The sequence below is a fragment of the Phaseolus vulgaris genome, chromosome 11 (assembly GCF_051622355.1).
Source record: "Phaseolus vulgaris cultivar YP4 chromosome 11, ASM5162235v1, whole genome shotgun sequence".
NCBI classification, from domain to species: domain Eukaryota; kingdom Viridiplantae; phylum Streptophyta; class Magnoliopsida; order Fabales; family Fabaceae; genus Phaseolus; species Phaseolus vulgaris.
Window position 1 is genome coordinate 46847855 of NC_143508.1, and position 17607 is coordinate 46865461.

Sequence of the window (17607 nt, forward strand, 5' to 3'; positions counted from 1 at the left end):
TGATACTATTTTTACAATTGATATATAATAGAGAGATAAAACCTATTTAACAATAATAGAAACTAATTTTTTTAGTCTATTGCAACTAATTATTTTGGTCTCTAAAAATTGGTTTCTATTTCATGATTTTTTTTTGTATTGTTATGGAAGAAACCTTAAATTGTCTTCTTCTCAAAATGAGTAGAAAATTCTACTTCATCCAATCATTTCGATGATGAATATTGTTATTTATCTTTGTAATGTAACTTTTGTTATTAAAACTTAACCCATCTTTAGAAATAGTCTGTTTGATCCTTTATCTCATAACTCAAATTTGATTTTTTTTCACCAATATTTTTTATATTTTTGTGTGAATCAATCCTAATCCTTGATCTTTGATGTCTTATAGTTTGACTAAGTTTCCAAAAGACTTGTTGAGAGTGACTTCACCTAACGAAATTGGAATCCTTATTCTTCTTCTAGCTACTACTTTCACAATTCTTGACCTAGTGTTGAGGAAGTCTTGTTATTTTCTTGAAATATATTATTTTAATTAAAGCTACTTTTTTTCATTATGAATATTTATTATCAATAACCTTTTCTTCTAATGTAATTCATATATCAAATTTTGATATATATATATATATATATATATATTAATTAAGATGATGAAGAATAGTTTTGTTTTATTGACACGTAATATATATATATATATATATATATATATTTTATATAATATTGGATTACAAAATATTATTTCTTTATATAAACAAATTTAAATACATATATCAAAAGATAAAAGGTTTTTCCGTATTTTTATACTAACTCCTTACTATTAAGATTTATCACTTGTAGCCTCTACTTTCATCTAAAGTACGAATATTACAAAATTTTAAAAACAACAAATACTACAAGAAAATTGGATAAATTAGAGATTTTTAAAACTTTCAATAATTAGATTCAAAAAATTCAATCACAAAAAAAATATGAATAGCCATATTTCATCTAATTCAATGAATACAATTATGAATATATGAATCATTACATTTCATCAATCTTCATGTACTAAACAATCAAGCACTTACAAATATCTCATGTTCAACATCACTCATGACAGAAATTAACTCACATCCACACATTGACATTTGACTGTACTTCCGGAAGACATGTGAATTGATTCAGATTAAAAGATCTACATTTGTGCTACTACTCTCATTGGGGAATCTCTCCACACAATCACATAAACATATGAATTCATTAAACTCATATGATAGGGTTTATCCATATATGATTTGCTCTTATCAGTTATTTTTCAAACTTCAGACTCAATCATATGATTTGACCACTTGATAATCTTCCTTTATATGATTCAAATATATCAATAGAGTTAGGATATCTCCTTCTAGATGAACCCCTAATCAATGTACATCCTAACAACCTCAGCATAGTATTTTCTTTCTTGAAAATACTATGTTTGAATCATATTCCACGTGATTCATAGTTCATCTCACTCATCAACATATCATTCAATTACACAAATAATTATACATTTAAAATAATTAAAAAATATCAACATTGATCACATACATTTAAAATTTCAAAAAATAAATTGAATATATAACTAATATTTGTTTTTCATTTTGATAAATGTTAGATTTACTTGTTTTAAACACTTAAGTTGCACAAATTTATCAAATATAGGTCTTAGAAAGTTGTAATCGGTTATAATTTACAAAGTGGTAAATTTTTATAAGATTTAATTCAATTTTATGACCTATATAAAAGAAACAAAAAGATAACTAAGCGAAGATGACAAGTGTTGTGAAAACGACTCGAGCTTAGGAAGTTGGAGCTTGATCTCAAGGTGCTTGCACTAAGCACATGATGTTGGCGTTGAGCATTGGGTGTTGGTAGTAGGTGTAGGGTGTTGATGCTAAGAGAATTTGATGCAAAAAATACTCCAAAAGTTGCATCTCAATTCCCTTGAAACCTAAATTTCTATTGAAAGATAAAACTAGCTTCTCTTGCTTGATTAAAAGGATGAACACTCACAAAAAGCTCTAACCCCTAAAGAAAATAAGGATAATTTAACTTGCACCACATAATCCTGATCAATTATCTGAACACTTCAATATGACCCTAAACTAATAAAGACTAATCCTAAAGTCAAAGACACTACATGCAAAACATATATACTCACGTGAACAAAAAACTCAAAATTTACTTAAAAGAAGAGAGATCATAAAGGAACTTGCTCTAAACATAAATATGATTAAACAACTTTACTCTACTCACTACTAAATGTCAAAAAATAACTTTCGATTATTTAAAATGATAAAAAATCATATTAGATATCTAAATAAAAATATAAAACCTATATAAAAAATTTATCTACATGAGATTTTCACTTTAATAATAAAATATCTAAATATCATTTTATATATTTTTTTAATTCCTATACTAAACCCGTCCAACTAGTTTGAAAAGTCAATAAAATAAATTAACTCAAATTAAGAAATTATTAGTTAAATTAAATCGGTCATTTTTAATATGGTAGTTTACTGTGAATGTGTTTTATAAAATAATATTTATATTTAATAAATAAATAATAATATATTATAATTTATATTTCAAATAATTATACCTAAAATTTAAATTTTAAAAATATTATTTAAATTTATTTATTTTTAAAGTTTTCTTAAAACAAATCAAAATAACATGTTGACCCAATGTAAAATCGGTTCACTTGCAAGGAAGACAAATCCCAACAACAAAGTAACAATTGAGAAAAGGCATTTCAGTTTTCTTTTCTCTTTTCTACTTAGAAAAACTATAAAGTTTTACTTATTCCATTAACACGATTAATGCAAAACTGAGATGAAGATGTGCCTTGCAATAGATGGTGGAAGGTGTTGTGGCTTCAATCCAATCGGTGAAAAAGAGACCCTGCGTAAAAGACAAAAGCGCTTGCACTTTGGATCAAATGAGGCGCTGTAATATTAATACTGTAAACGAAACCAGAATGAACAGAAAAAAAGACTTGATGAACCCTAAGTCTGAAGAAGCATAAAAAGAAGAATAACTAGTACAAAGGTAAGGAGAAAATATTATTTACTTCAGTGAATTTGTTGTAATTACAGAAGTACACTTATAAAAAAGGGAACATGGGCCAAGGAAATAAACAAAAACTAACAACTCGTATAACAACCCAAACCAAATTGTTGAACCAAGTAGTGTTCAAGCTTTGAAGAATCCAAACCCTTTGAAGGATGTTGAAGGCTAGGTTGTGTTTGCTGTTGCTGAGTTGTCCTAGATAGGATCTGGGGTAGATTGGTTATGTAATCCACTCTTGATTGAATCCAAAGCATAGGCATTCTCAATCTTTTAAAAGAAAAGTGTTTTTCAAACTAAGTGAAAAACAACCGATTGTTTTATACTTAGGTGTTTTTAAAAAAGGTTGAAAACTGTTTTTCAAATGGTTGAGCTCTTAAAACTAAAACAACCGATTGATTCGTGGAAACAACCGATTGTTTGTTTTGGTACCATACCAGAAAAACTGTTTTAGCTTTGACTGAGCTTTAAATGTTTTAACTGATTACGCTCCAGTCTTTAATGCTTTGACCAATCTTTTAAATGCAATGAATAAGTTTGTTAAGATTTGATAACAAACAATATCTTTGAATATATTCAGAAAAACAGATTTGAGTAATAAGATTTTAACACAAGTTTTTTGAGTTTTTCAAAGAGTTGAGATTGCTTAGAGATTGAGATTGATCAAAGAGTGTGAGATAGGATTTCTGCTTGTATTGATTTCAGATTTGCTTTTGTAACAAGTGTAATCCTTGTATTCTGTTGAGCAAGTTTATTTGTGTGTTTTGTTGAGAAGTGTTGTGTGTTCTTGAGGGGATCAAGATCAACATTCTTAGTGTTGGTGTGTTGGCCAAGAGAAGTGTGTGTCTTGAGGGGATCAAGGTCACTTTCTTGGTTGTGGTGTAAGTGATCTAGGTTTGATTGCTTAGTGGAATTCCTCAATGGTTTCTGAGAAGACTGGATGTAGCTCTGGGTTTAGAGTGAACCAATATAAACATCTGTGTGCATTCTCTCTATCCCTAACTCTTTAAATTCAGTTTTGATATTTGTTTACTGGTATAAACAACCGATTGTTTTACTGGTGCTGTGCTTTTAGCTTTGTGTTTTGAAAAACTGATTTCTCAATCAAGGTATTCTCGAAGTAATTTCATTCAAGGCTTAAAAGTTTGCGAAAACCCTCTTTAAACAATTCACCCCCATGTAGTTTAAAGCCATATATTCTAACACAAATAACTACCCACTTTATCACCCCCCCTCAAGCCGGGAGTAGATATTTTGCATTCCCAGCTTGAATTTAAGTTGAGTAAACATAGTTGGAGTAAGAGGTTTTGTGAATATGTCGGCAATTTGTAGGGAAGATGAAATTGGAAGTAATTTGAGAAGCCCAGTAGTGACCTTTTCTCTGACAATATGAGAATCGGTTTCAATGTGCTTGGTACGCTCATGAAAGACTGGATTGGAAGCGATTTGGATAGCAGATTGATTGTCACAAAAAAGAGTGGCTGGTTGAGTGTATGGAATTCCAAGATCTTGGAGAATGAAAGTAAGCCATTGTAACTCACAAGTGGTTGTGGCAAGTGCCTTGTACTCGGCCTCAGACAAGATCTTAGAGATAGTCTGTTGTTTCTTTGATTTCCACGAAATGAGAGACTCTCCCAAAAAAATGGAGAAACCAGTTACAGATTTTCTGGTGTCAGGACAGGTAGCCCAATTCGAATCACTGTAGGCACGTAGATGTATGGGGCTGTTGCGGTGAAGGAAGATACTAGCACTTGGATTGCCTTTGAGATAACGGAGAATACGAAAAAAAGCTTGTTGATGAGCTTTAGTTGGAGATGAGAGAAACTGGCTGAGGTTGTTTACACTGAAAGTGATGTCTGGTCTTGTGTTAGTGAGATAAATAAGTCTGCCAATCAAACGACAATATGTGGAAGAGTCTTTCTCATAAAAGAGAATGCCTTCAGAAGATTTCAATCGAGAGGAGTGGATCATTGGAGTGGGCACTGGAGCAGAATCTAATATTCTTGTCTCATGGAGAAGATCCAGAACATATTTTTGTTGAATGAGATGTAAACCACTGCTGTTTCGGGCAACTTCAAGTCCTAGAAAGTATGTGAGATCGTCAAGGTTCTTGATCTTGAATTGTTGATGTAGTATGGCGGTAATGTGATTGATTTCCTCGATGTTGTTTCCAGTAAGTACAAGATCATCAACATAGACAAGGATAGCTGTTAGTTTGTTTGTATCTTGTTTCAAAAAAAGGGAATGATCGGCAGATGATAAGGCATAATTATGGGAAATGAGAAAAGATGATAACTTAGCATACCATTGCCTACCAGCTTGGCGAAGTCCATAAAGGGATCATTAAAGTTTGCAAACATGTTGAGATGTAGGGACAGACAAGCGAGGTGGTGATTGCATATAAACTTCTTCGTGTAGATCGCCATGTAAAAAAGCGTTGTTGACATCTAGTTGCTTTAAATATCAGTCATTAGCAGTGGCAACCGCAAGCAAAATTCGTAAGGTAGTGAGCTTGGCGACAGGAGCGAATGTATCGAGAAAATCAAGACCTTCGAGTTGAGTATAACCCTTGGCCACTAAGTGTGCTTTGTAGCGATCAAGAGTGCCATCTGATTTATGTTTGATTTTGTAGACCTATCTACAACCTATGGTTGTTTTCCCTTCGGGAAGAGAGATGAGCTGCCAAGTATGATTGGTAGTAAGAGCATTAAACTCTTCTTGCATCCCTTACTTCCAACAGGCGTGCTTGGAAGCCTCATTATAATTTCGAGGCTCCGTGTGTGAGGATATAGAAAGAATAGTGTTTTTAAAAGTAGATGATAAAGCTGAATAAGAAAGAAACTTGTGAATAGGGTATTTAGAACTTACATTGCTTGCATTTGGTATTTAAGTATGGAAATCTTCTAAGTACGTGGGTGGTTGTCGTGGTCTACTGGACCGTCTAGGTGGTGCATCAGTATGGTTTGAATCAAAGAATTATCCTCATGTAGAGTAGTATCCTCATGTGGAGAAATATCCTCACGTAAAACAGTGTCCTCAGGTGTAGTATTTGTAGATTCAAAAGTAAGATCATAATTGATATCATAATTTGAAGGTATAGGTAAAGACAAACTGTTGGGAATGTCATTTTTATCATTTTTCGACATGTATGGAAAATGATTTTCGTAAAAGACTATGTGCCTTGAGATCTCAATACGATGATATTTTAGATTTAAGAAAATATATCCCTTTGTATGAGCTGAAAATCCAAGAAAAAGGCCATGCACAGACCGATCATCTAACTTTTTTCTATGTGCAATAAGAGTGCTAGAGTAACAAAGGCATCCAAAAACACGTAAATTAGATATATCACAAGGTTTATCATGTAGTTTCTCATATGGGGCAATGTTTTGCAACAATGGAGTAGGAGTACAGTTAATAAGGTAAGTAGCATGTTGAACAGCAAAATCCCAAAAAAGAGAAGGTAAATGAGCTTGAAAAATTAAAGCACGAGTGATATTTAAAAGATGTTGGTGCTTGCGTTCAACAATGCCATTTTGTTCGGGTGTTTCAATGCTTGTTGTTTGGTGAATAATACCTTTGGAGGAAAAGAAATCTTTCATAGAAAATTCAAGGCCATTATCCGTACGAATGATTTTAGCAGTAGTATGAAAATGATTTTCAATATAGACAATAAAACTAACAATCTTTTGTCTAACTTCAAATTTTGCATGTAAAAGTAAAGTTCAAGAATAACAAGAAAAGTCATCTACAACAGTAAAAAAATATCTGAAACCTTGCATAGAATTTATAGAACAAGGACCCCAAATGTCCATGTGTATAAGATAAAATACAGTTGTAGTTTTTGAAGTGCTTAAAGTAAAAGGGAGTTTCTTTTGTTTGACACGATTGCAAATATCACACAAATGTATTTTTTCAGAAGAAATAAAAGGATATTGAGTTCTCAACACACGTAATCTTTCATCAGAAAGATGTCCCAGTCTATAGTGCCACAAATTAAAGTCCTTAGAAATGTAATGAACAGAAGGAACAATATTAAGCGCGGTAGGAAAAAGAAAAATGGCAGAATTAAACATGTACAAGCCAACTTTGGCACTAACTAAACCAATCTTCTATTGAGTTATGTTGTCCTGTATAATACAATGGGTAGAGAAAAAGATCAAATGGCAGTTCAGATGTAGACAAAGTTTGGAAGTAGAAATCAAATTGAAAGAAAACTGAGGTACATACAAAACATCTTTAAGAAAGAACTTTTTATTGAAAATGATAGTTCCAGAATATTCAACATACACATGATTTCCATTGGGTAAGTTAATGAGAATAGGTTTGATTTTCCTATAAGCAGTAAAAGTTGATAAAACAATGCATACATGATCTATTGCTCCAGAGTCAAGAATCCAGAAATTTTCAGTTTTAATTGCAGAATTTAAAATGGTATTACCAGTTGAAGACTGCTAAAGAACTTCGTGATTTGGATTGCAGAGAAGGATCCCACTTGATTTATTTGGGCAGCACCATTGTTGCCATTTTGTTTGAACATCTCAGATAAGATTTGATATTGTTGAGCTGTAAAAGGACTATCTTTGTGTTCCTGTTCTTTTGAACAATGCTCAGAAAAACTATCATCAACAACAAGAATCATATTATTAGCTTGGTTATTTTGACCATTACCATAAAACCTATATCCAACAGGATAATCATGTTTTTTGTAGCAAGATTCAATGGTATGACCACTTCTATTACAATAGGTACAATGTTTTCTATTTCCACTATTTTTTAGGGTTTTATTATCTTGACTAGGAAAACCAATTTTTCTAAAACATACATTCTCAGAATGTCCAGATTTACCACAAAAGGTACAAACAACAGAAGTATTCATATGTTTAGTGTTAGCACTATTGATATTAGAAACATGATGACTGCTAGCTAATTCTTGTTGAACCACAAGGGAGAAAATTTTCGTTATAGAGGGAACAAGATCCATAAGCAAGACATGAGATCGAATGTTGTGATATTGATCGTTTAGACCCCTAAGGAACTGCATAGCTTGATCCTCACATTTTCTTTGACATATGACAGAAGCAACATTACACGTATCTTGATGAACACACAGAGGATTAGGCCTAAAGTTGTCTAATTCATCCCAAATAATCCTCAGCTTAGTAAAATAATCTGTCACAGATAGATCACCTTTGTTTAAAGAAGCAGCCTCAAATTGTAAATCAGAAACCCTAGACAAATTACCTTGAGAATACCTAACTTTCAAATCATTCCAAATATCCAAAGCTTTTTCCATCCATACAATACTTTGTCTAATGGGTATAAAGATAAGTGGGCTAACCAAGACGCCACCATATTGTTACATATGTACTAGGAAGGGTAAGAGGAGTGATCCTTTGCTGGACAAGGATGCGTTCCAAGAACCAACTCTATTTTGTTTTTTGCACTCAACGCTGTCAACATGGAGCGACTCCAGGAATGGTATTTCGAAGGTTCCAGCAGCGGCGACACCAACGATGTGGCTGGATTTTCATTAGGATGCAAGTACAGGTAACTTCCGGCTGATGGGGTCGACTGTTCCGTTTGAGTAGAGGAGGAAGAGGTCTTATTTTGTTCTTCCGCCATATCTGTAAGGAGAAACAATAAGGAAAAAAAGAAAAATTAGAAAAGCAAGAATCGGAGACAGATTGAGAAAAAAAATGAAAAAGAAAAAAGAGATTGAAACAAGAAAATCAGAGTTACGCAGCAGAGCTCTTCAATTGAAGAGCTCTGATACCATAACACGATTAATGCAAAGCTGAGATGAAGATGCGCCTTGCGGGAGATGGTGGAAGGTGTTGTGGCTTCAATCCAATTGGTGAAAAAGAGACCTTGTGTAGAAGACAAAAGCGCTTGCACTTTGGATCAAATGAGGCGCTGCAATATTAACACTGTAAACGAAACCATAATGAACAGAAAAGGGACTTGATGAACCCTAAGTCTGAAGAAGCACAAAAAGAAGAATAATTGGTATGAAGGTAAGGAGAAAATATTATTTACTTCAGTGAATCTATTTTAATTACAGGAGTACACTTATAAAAAAGGGGAACATAGACCAAAGACATGGGCCACGAAAATAAACAAAAACTAATAACCCGTATAACAACCCAAACCAAATAGCTACCCACTTTATCATCCATTTCTATTTACAAAATTCATTTAATTTTTTTATCCCTTTTATAAATTATTTTTTAATTAAATGAATTAGTTTTTACTCAAAATATCATTAATTAACTAACATAACATAACATAACATGTTTTTCATTAAATTTCAAACAAGAAGGAGAGACATTGAGGCGGTGAAGATAACAATTAAAAACAACAGAAGTGTATGAGTTGCAGAACTTGCAGATAGCACTTTATGGCTTCTACTTGATCACGTTCATGCCCTTATTCCCAAAATGCCCCTTCATCATCTTCCATAATTACTGACAAGAAATCACCTTATGTTGGATCATTCCACTCGCACAACTATGACTAATCACCTTTTTTGTACTTTCACTGTGCTTGCTCTCACTTTCTCTCTTCAGTTTCAAGCTCATGCTGCTCCTTCAGGTGAACCTGTTTTTCTTTTGAAAAAAGAAGCAACTTCCTCATTTACGTACCCATGTATGAAAAGTTTGATTTTTCCTCATGTTCTTCTTTTGTTTTTATCTTTTTTCAAAAGGGTATTCTAAAGTTTGATCCTATCTGCGGTTTCACGAATTGGACACTTTGAATGAGCATTTTCCTTTTATAGCATTCTGCTTAGATTCAATGAAATTTAACCCTTTTGGCTTTCTTTTTCTTTAAGAAAACCCCTTATATGTATATAATTTTTTCACAAAAGTTGATATTTCTCGTTCGTGTAATTATGTATCAGGATCATTAATCGAGCATCTGTCTTCATTTCTCAAATGGAGAAGGTCTAACTCCAAGATCCCTCAGTCAGGTTGGATGTTTTCTTTTAAATTGTCTAACTTTTCTTTATAAGAAATTTGTTGAATTTATCTTGTATGGTTTAACATGTTTATGTGGCTCATGGTGTGGTTTATAACACGTGATTTGATTGTTGTTTTTCAGATGGGAATGTTCTTCAATTTGAGAATGGTTATGTAGTAGAGACTGTTGTTGAAGGAAATGATATAGGGGTCATTCCTCATAGGATCCGTATTTCGGCTGAAGATGGTGAACTCTTTGCTGTTGATGCAATTAATAGCAACATTGTTCGAATCACCCCGCCCTTTATAAGAAAATGATAAAAAATGGTAAGAAGAAGAGATGTTTCTTATTCTCTTATGTGTATATTACATCACTCATGTATAGGAAATATATAGGGAGTTTATCTCTCCCAAATTACAATCTAATTAGGTAGGATACTAATCATGAGATTCTATAATTATTAAATTAATTGCATATAATTGGGTACAATATCGTCAAATATTGCATACAATAATTGCATATAATTTGATAATTATTATTTCCTTAATACTCCCCCTCAAGTTTGTAGGTGAAGATCAAGAACCCCTAACTTGTGTCGTAGCGTCAAAAATCATTCCTTGCCCAATGCCTTCGTAAAAATATATGCGAGCTGATACTGTGTTGGTACATATGAAGGACTGATTATCCCAGCTTGTAATTTTTCTCGCACAATGTGACAGTCTATCTCAATGTGTTTTGTGCGTTCATGAAATACTAGGTTTGCTGCTATATGTAATGCCGCTTGATTGTCACAGAAAAGTTGAGCTGGCAAGTTACATGGCACCTTTAAATCCTGCAACAGATATCGCAACCAAACTATCTCTAAACAAGTATTGGCCATTGCGCGGTATTCTGCTTCCGCTGATGATCTTGATACGTTTGTCTGTTTTTTTGACTTCCATGAGATAATAGAGCAACCAAGAAAAATGCAATATACAGATACTGATCTCCGAGTTGTCTGACAACCTCCCCAGTCTGAGTCGCAATAAGCTGTCAATGTCAGATTGTTTTCGGATGGCAATAGCAATCCTTGTCCTGGTGATCCTTTGATGTACTTTAGGACTCGAATTGCGGCATCCCAATGAGGTTTTCGTGGATCCTGTATATATTGACTTAGGGTCCGAACCGAAAATGCTATGTCAGGCCGAGTAACCGTGAGGTATATCAGTCGTCCCACGAGTCGCCTGTATTTTACTGGATCCTTTAATAACTCTCCATCATCTGGTGTGAGTTTTAGGTATTGTTCCATTGGAAATTTGTCTGGACGAGCACCTGTGAGTCCCGTATCCTGCAAAATATCAAGCACATATTTTCTTTGGGACATGTAAATACCAGCTTTGGAACGGGAAAATTCAATCCCTAGAAAATATTTTAGGTCTCCAAGATCTTTAATGCGAAATTGTTGTAATAAACAATCTTTAACACGCTGAATTTCTGTCAAATCATTTCCTGTCAAAAGAATATCATCCACATAAATCAAAAGGGCAGTAAATGATGAGTTATTCTGTCTTGTGAATAGAGAGTAATATGTCTTTGACTGTTGAAATCCTACAGATTTAATCACATGAGAAAATGTTGAAAACCATGTTCGAGATGCTTGTTTGAGACCATAAAGGAATTTTTTGAGTCGACATACAATGTTCTCCCCTTGTCGATGATGTCCGGGTGGCAAGTCCATGTAAATAATTTAATGCAATGTGCCATGTAAGAAGGCATTTTGCACATCTAGCTGGTGAGTAAACCAATTTCTGGCTGCTGCAATGGTGAGGAGACACCTCAAAGTTGTTAATTTTGCTGTTGGTGAAAAAGTTTCAGAATAGTCGACACCTTCAATCTGAGTGTACCCCTTTGCGACAAGGCGCGCCTTATATCTGTCGGCGCTACCATCTGAGTTGTACTTTATTTTATAGACCCATTTGCATCCGATGGGTTTCTGTCCAGCGGGTAACGGTGTCAAGGTCCATGTTTGATTTAGCTGCAAGGCGGAAAACTCTTCGTCCATTGCTTTTTGCCAATTTGGATCAAGGATAGCTTGAGCATAAGTGTGAGGTTCTTTGGTGGTTGTGATGTTAGCAAGATATGCACTATGTGTAAAAGAAAATCGTGAATTAGAAAGAAAATGATGCATAGGATACCTGGTTCCATTCGGTCGGTCTTGGGCAGTGGTCGAATGATTGGCTTGGGATCCCGTTACGTAGTCTTGAAGCCAGGAAGGTTGGGTTGATGTGCGACTGGATGGTCGAACAGGAAGGTCGGTTAGAGAAGGTTTGGTAATGGGTGCTAAACTTTTTGGCATGGGAGAAGAACGTTGGTCTACTGGAGGTTCAGGTGTATTATGACGAGTAGGAGAAGAAGGTTGGTTTGATGGAGGTTCAGGTGCATTGTGACGAGTAGGAGAAGAGAGTTGGTTTGATGGAGGTTCAGGTGTATTGTGACGAGTAGGAGAAAAAGGTTGGTTTGATGGAGGTTGAGGTGCATTGTGATGAGTAAGAGAAGAAGGTTGATCAAGTGAATGTTGGACAGGAGTGGGTAAGTCAATGTCAATAGTGGGCAAAATACCTTGTAATGGAGGTGAGGACTGTGTCTGTGACTGTTGGCAGAATGGGAAAACACTTTCATGGAAGATGACATCCCGACTTGTAAAAAAAAATGCCTGCATCTATATCAAATAATTTGTATGCTTTTTGACTGTGAGGATAACCAATGAAGATGCATTGTCGGGCACGCGACACATGTCTATGTTTGCGTTCTACTACTCCATTTTGTTGAGGAGTGTAAACGCAAGTGCGTTGACATTCAATACCTTTTTTTGAGAAAAAAATCATACATTGAAATAAATTCCAGTCCGTTGTCAACGCGGATGGTTTTAATAGGTGCCTGAAATTGATTTTGTGCAAATGTAATGAATGACTCTAAGAGATGTTGGGTTTCAGATTTGTGATTCATAAGAAATAACCAAGTGCATCTAGTATAGTCATCGACTATAGTGAGAAAAAAACGTTTTCCAAAATGAGTTGGGGTTTTATGAGGACCCCAAATGTCACAATGCAATAGATTAAATGGAGAATGAGATTTTATTGTGCTTAAAGGAAAGGGTAGCCTTGTCTGTTTAGCTTTGGGACAAATACTACAATGATTATGAATGGGAATGAGATTTTTACTGATAGGTATAGGTAGTAGGGAAGATACAAGTTGTAGACACGCTGGGGAAGGATCTCCAAGGCGCTTGTGCCATAAATCAGGATCGATCGATATTTGAGATGCGTGGGCTTGGTTTGGAAGAGGGGACATGTAGTATAAGCCTGCGTGTTGTTTACCGAGCCAATCATCCTCCCCGTAGCCAAGTCCTGTAAAATGCAACCATGTGGAGTAAAAACGACACAACAATTTAGTGAACTGGTTATCTTACTAATGGGCATGACATTTAAATTAAAAGAAGGAACACAAAGAACATCTTTGAGAGTGATTTTGTCATTGAATTTAATTGTGCCTGTAGATGAGATGGGCGCAGTTGAACCTGTGGACAGATTAACATTTGAAATAAATGATGATGAAGTGTGTGTGAAAAATTGTGAATCAGATGCAATGTGATGGGTTGCTCCGCTATCCAAAATCCATGGTTTCGTAAAAGCAAAATTAGAAGAGGAGTTATGGGCAAGCAGACGTGCAGAGCTAACAAACGTGTCACTTTTACCATTGTTGTTGAGCGAGTAAATAGCCTTGCCAATTGCTGAATTTGCTCGGCACTGAAGCGTTGTACGAGGTTTCTATTGGACTCGTTACTGGTGCCTTTAGGGGATAAAAATGGAGAGGCTGTTAGGGCACCAAGATCGGTGCTCTGATACCATATAAGAAAATGATAAAAAATGGTAAGAAGAAGAGATGTTTCTTATTCTCTTATGTGTATATTACATCATGTATAGGAAATATATAGGGAGTTTCTCTTCTCCCAAATTACAATCTAATTATAATTATTAAATTAATTGCATATAATTGGGTATAATATCGTCAAATATTGCATACAATAATTGCATATAATTTGATAATTATTATTTCCTTAATACCCTTATCTCAGTGTATGGTTGCTCATGTCCTCATTCCTTCTATACCTATCAAACTTGATTGCTAGGTAAATGACAGTTTTGGCATACAAACTTGGCTGGCATGTTTTATTTTCTTCAAATTGGTTCTATATTTTGCTGGAGAAACATAATAAGAATGGTGATTAAAAATAATGGTAGTTTTAGTCTTTTGAATATGTGCCCACGCAAAAAAATAAGTGTCCTCATTCCTTCTATACCTATCAAACTTGATTGCTAGGTAAATGACAGTTTTGGCATACAAACTTGGCTGGCATGTTTTATTTTCTTCAAATTGGTTCTATATTTTGCTGGAGAAACATAATAAGAATGGTGATTAAAAATAATGGTAGTTTTAGTCTTTTGAATATGTGACCAGGCAAAAAAATAAGGTAACAGAAAATGAAAAACTTGAAAAGCTTTATTGTACTTGGTTTATGGGTTTATCATAGCATGCCAGCATTAGCATATGAGATTTTTCTAGTTAATGGAGTAGAATTTTGGAGTTATTGAGTGCTTACAATGATTTATTTTTTAGTTATTGGACATAACATTTAACTCTGTTTCGTCTCTATGTTGCTACAGATAGTAGAGGAAGATTGGTGGCAGGGTCGTTTCAAGGCTACACTGGTCACGTAGATGGAAAACCAAGTGATTCTCGTTTCAATCATCCCAAAGGCATAACTGTGGATGATAAGGGGAATGTTTATGTTGCTGATACTCAAAATCTAGCTATCAGAAAGATTGGAGATGCTGGTATATGTTAAACTAAAGTTAAAAGAATAAGTGAGTTTGGGGGAGTCTGGACTAGTGCAGTCCATTGGTAGAGAATAACAATAACAGAACTGAGTTTGATATTAATTACCAATAAACATTGATAAAGAAGTGTTGTATTAGTAGCCATGAGAATTGTGAAAAGGTATCAGTTACTAATTTTTGGAAATATGTTTTAGGTGTGACAACCATTGCTGGAGGAAAGTCAAATGTTGCAGGCTACAGGGATGGGCCCAGTGAGGATGCTAAGTTCTCAAATGATTTTGATGTGGTGTATGTTCGTCCAACGTTTTCCTTGTTGGTCATAGATAGAGGAAATGCTGCTCTTCGACAAATCATTCTCAACCGGGAGGATTGTGAATATCAATCCAGTTCAATTTCTCTTACAGGTTTAAATTCTTAGTCTTTTGTTTGACATATGTAGCTATTAAACGAATTTGTTGAAAGATCTGTAGATATTTCTTATATTTCTAACATTCCCCTCATACTGAAACTTAGTTTTAGCTAGTTACAATAAAATAAATAACTTTCCTGCGATTAATAATAATTAATAAAAAACAAAAGTTGAGATAAAGCCGGGGCTAGTGCACATTGGAAAAGCTGAGTTAGTGTGCCTTTGAAAAAGCTGGTTGGTTGTTCTTGCCTGATAACTGGGAGTGTTGCTCAGGCACAGACTGTGTTAATTGTTGAACATTATTCGATTGTTGATTGTGCTGAAGAATACTAGAAAGAGATGTTTTCATCATGGAAGTCTTTTGCTTAACAGATGATGCTTGGATGACAGGTTGCTGAGAAGATTGCAACTGATTTGGTTGTACAAGTTTCTGTTGTTATTGCTGTTGTTGGTAGAGTTATGAGTCATCTCGGGTTGTCCATTCTGCGTCAATCTAGACTACTGAGAATTCATAAAAGAAAGGGATGATGACCTTGATATACGAAATTAGGTTAGGATACAATGGAAAAGTGATAGTCATGCAGGAAATAAGTGAAAAAGCAAAAGTGGTCACTGATTGAAATTCTATAGTCTCAGAGAACCTAACAATGGGATTGTGAGAAAACAAGTCATAGAGGATATTGCTCTGATATCATGTTAAAAGAGATAATCTAAGATAGTCTAAATATTCTAAGATAGTGTATCTTAGATGTTATATTTCTAACAGAATTTAGAATTTGCAATTGATGTATCTGCACTACCCTAATCTTAACTCCCTTGCGTGGTCCAGAAAAGAAATTGAAAATTTCAATCAGAAAATGAATTTAAACTTCATTTTGTTGCCCTTGGTGGGTTTGTTTAATATTTTTGTCAAAAAGTTCTGTAAATCTGTCCTGGTGTTTGCCACTGGCAGATGTGATTTTTCTGCTGTGCTGTGCTATTAAGTGAAGAAAATGGGCATTATGTAAATTTGAAAATTTTATTTTGGGGCTAAAGCTTGAAGCTGTTTATGTAATCCATAAATGCTCTCTATTACAGCATTCTTCAATGTTAATGCTAAATTCCATTCTTTGATTTTCTGCAGATGTCCTCACAGTTGTTGGTGCTGTTTTAGTAGGATACGCAACATGCAGGCTTCAGCAAGGATTTGGATCATCTTTCATCCCCAAAACAGTATGTTTATTTATGGCTATTCTGCCTTAACAATTTTCTTAACAATAACATAAAATTAAGAGGTATATGACGTTTTCGCTGCTGCAACCTGACAATTTTGCAAATGTGTTGTTACTTCAAACTGTGATAATTCTTTTGAATGACAAAGCTTGTTCATTTTCTAAAGTGAAATAGTTTTTCTTTCATTTCTTCTATATTGTCATTTTGGCAGGTTCATAGTAGGATTTTCCCCCTCCCCTATATTTCCTTCATACTTTTGACAACAACTCTTGTTTTTCTGAGCCTTAACATTTCATTTTGTCATATTTTAATTGTCATGTCGTGCTCTTCATTTTAAAAAATCTTGTTCATGTTGGTTGACTGATTACACTGCATGCATAATGCAGAAGCCACCATCAAAAAGTGAATTCAAAGGTCAAGGCCATAAGGAGGAGACAGAATGGCCATCTTTCAGCAAACTTCTTGTGTATCTTTCTAATCTCTCCATGGAAACATTTAGTTCTTTCTTTCAAATCATACCATGGCGTTCCAAATCTGACAGCACCAAGAGAGGCCTGACACCTCTGAAAGATGGTCTTAAGATGCCAGAAGATGAGGTGGAGGCCCCCATGGGAGATATGCAAAGGACTTTTGATTCAGTTGTTACCGAAACTAAGCAAGTTCACACTCCAAATACAGCTGAGAAATATTCAGAAATGAGGCCTGCAAAGATGAAACCAAGCTCTTCCAAGGATCCCTCTTTGTTAAGCAAGCACCATTCATTGAAAAGGCAGGAGTATGCTGAGTTCTATGGATCAAGCGAGGTTCCATCTTATGCAAAATCCAAGAGCCAGAAGCAAAGGTCGAAGCATCGGCAACGAGAAAAGGTTGGACAAGTTCATTTGGGGGGTGTTGGAGCAGAGAAAAAACCAGTTGAGATGAGGGGTGTTGATTATGGTAATCCTAGGTTTGAGCATTACAATACGAGGACTAAATATGTCCCTGATTAACAGGGTTTACACCTTTTTTTTTGGTCTTCACATGAATATCTGATGAAAATGAATCAAGGAAGATATATTC

At 34.6% G+C, this 17607-nt stretch overlaps 1 protein-coding gene across 1 annotated transcript; it reads left to right on the forward strand.

The window, feature by feature from the left end:
- The first annotated feature begins 9602 nt into the window (after window positions 1-9602).
- On the forward strand, window positions 9603-17607 carry LOC137824692 (uncharacterized). The gene is made up of 8 exons (XM_090297616.1): window positions 9603-9684; window positions 9992-10060; window positions 10192-10351; window positions 10770-10780; window positions 14754-14924; window positions 15122-15331; window positions 16460-16548; window positions 16935-17607. Exons 1-8 carry the CDS (start codon window positions 9603-9605, stop codon window positions 17535-17537), a joined length of 1395 nt encoding a protein of 464 aa, XP_090153742.1. The 3' UTR covers window positions 17538-17607.

Bases quoted from the DNA above. Each gene is read 5' to 3' on its own strand.
- LOC137824692 (XM_090297616.1), top strand. From the start codon at position 9,603: ATGACTAATCACCTTTTTTGTACTTTCACTGTGCTTGCTCTCACTTTC. The intron at 9,685-9,991 runs GTGAACCTGTTT...ATTATGTATCAG, and splicing joins AGCTCATGCTGCTCCTTCAG to GATCATTAATCGAGCATCTG. The intron at 16,549-16,934 runs GTATGTTTATTT...TGCATAATGCAG, and splicing joins CATCTTTCATCCCCAAAACA to AAGCCACCATCAAAAAGTGA.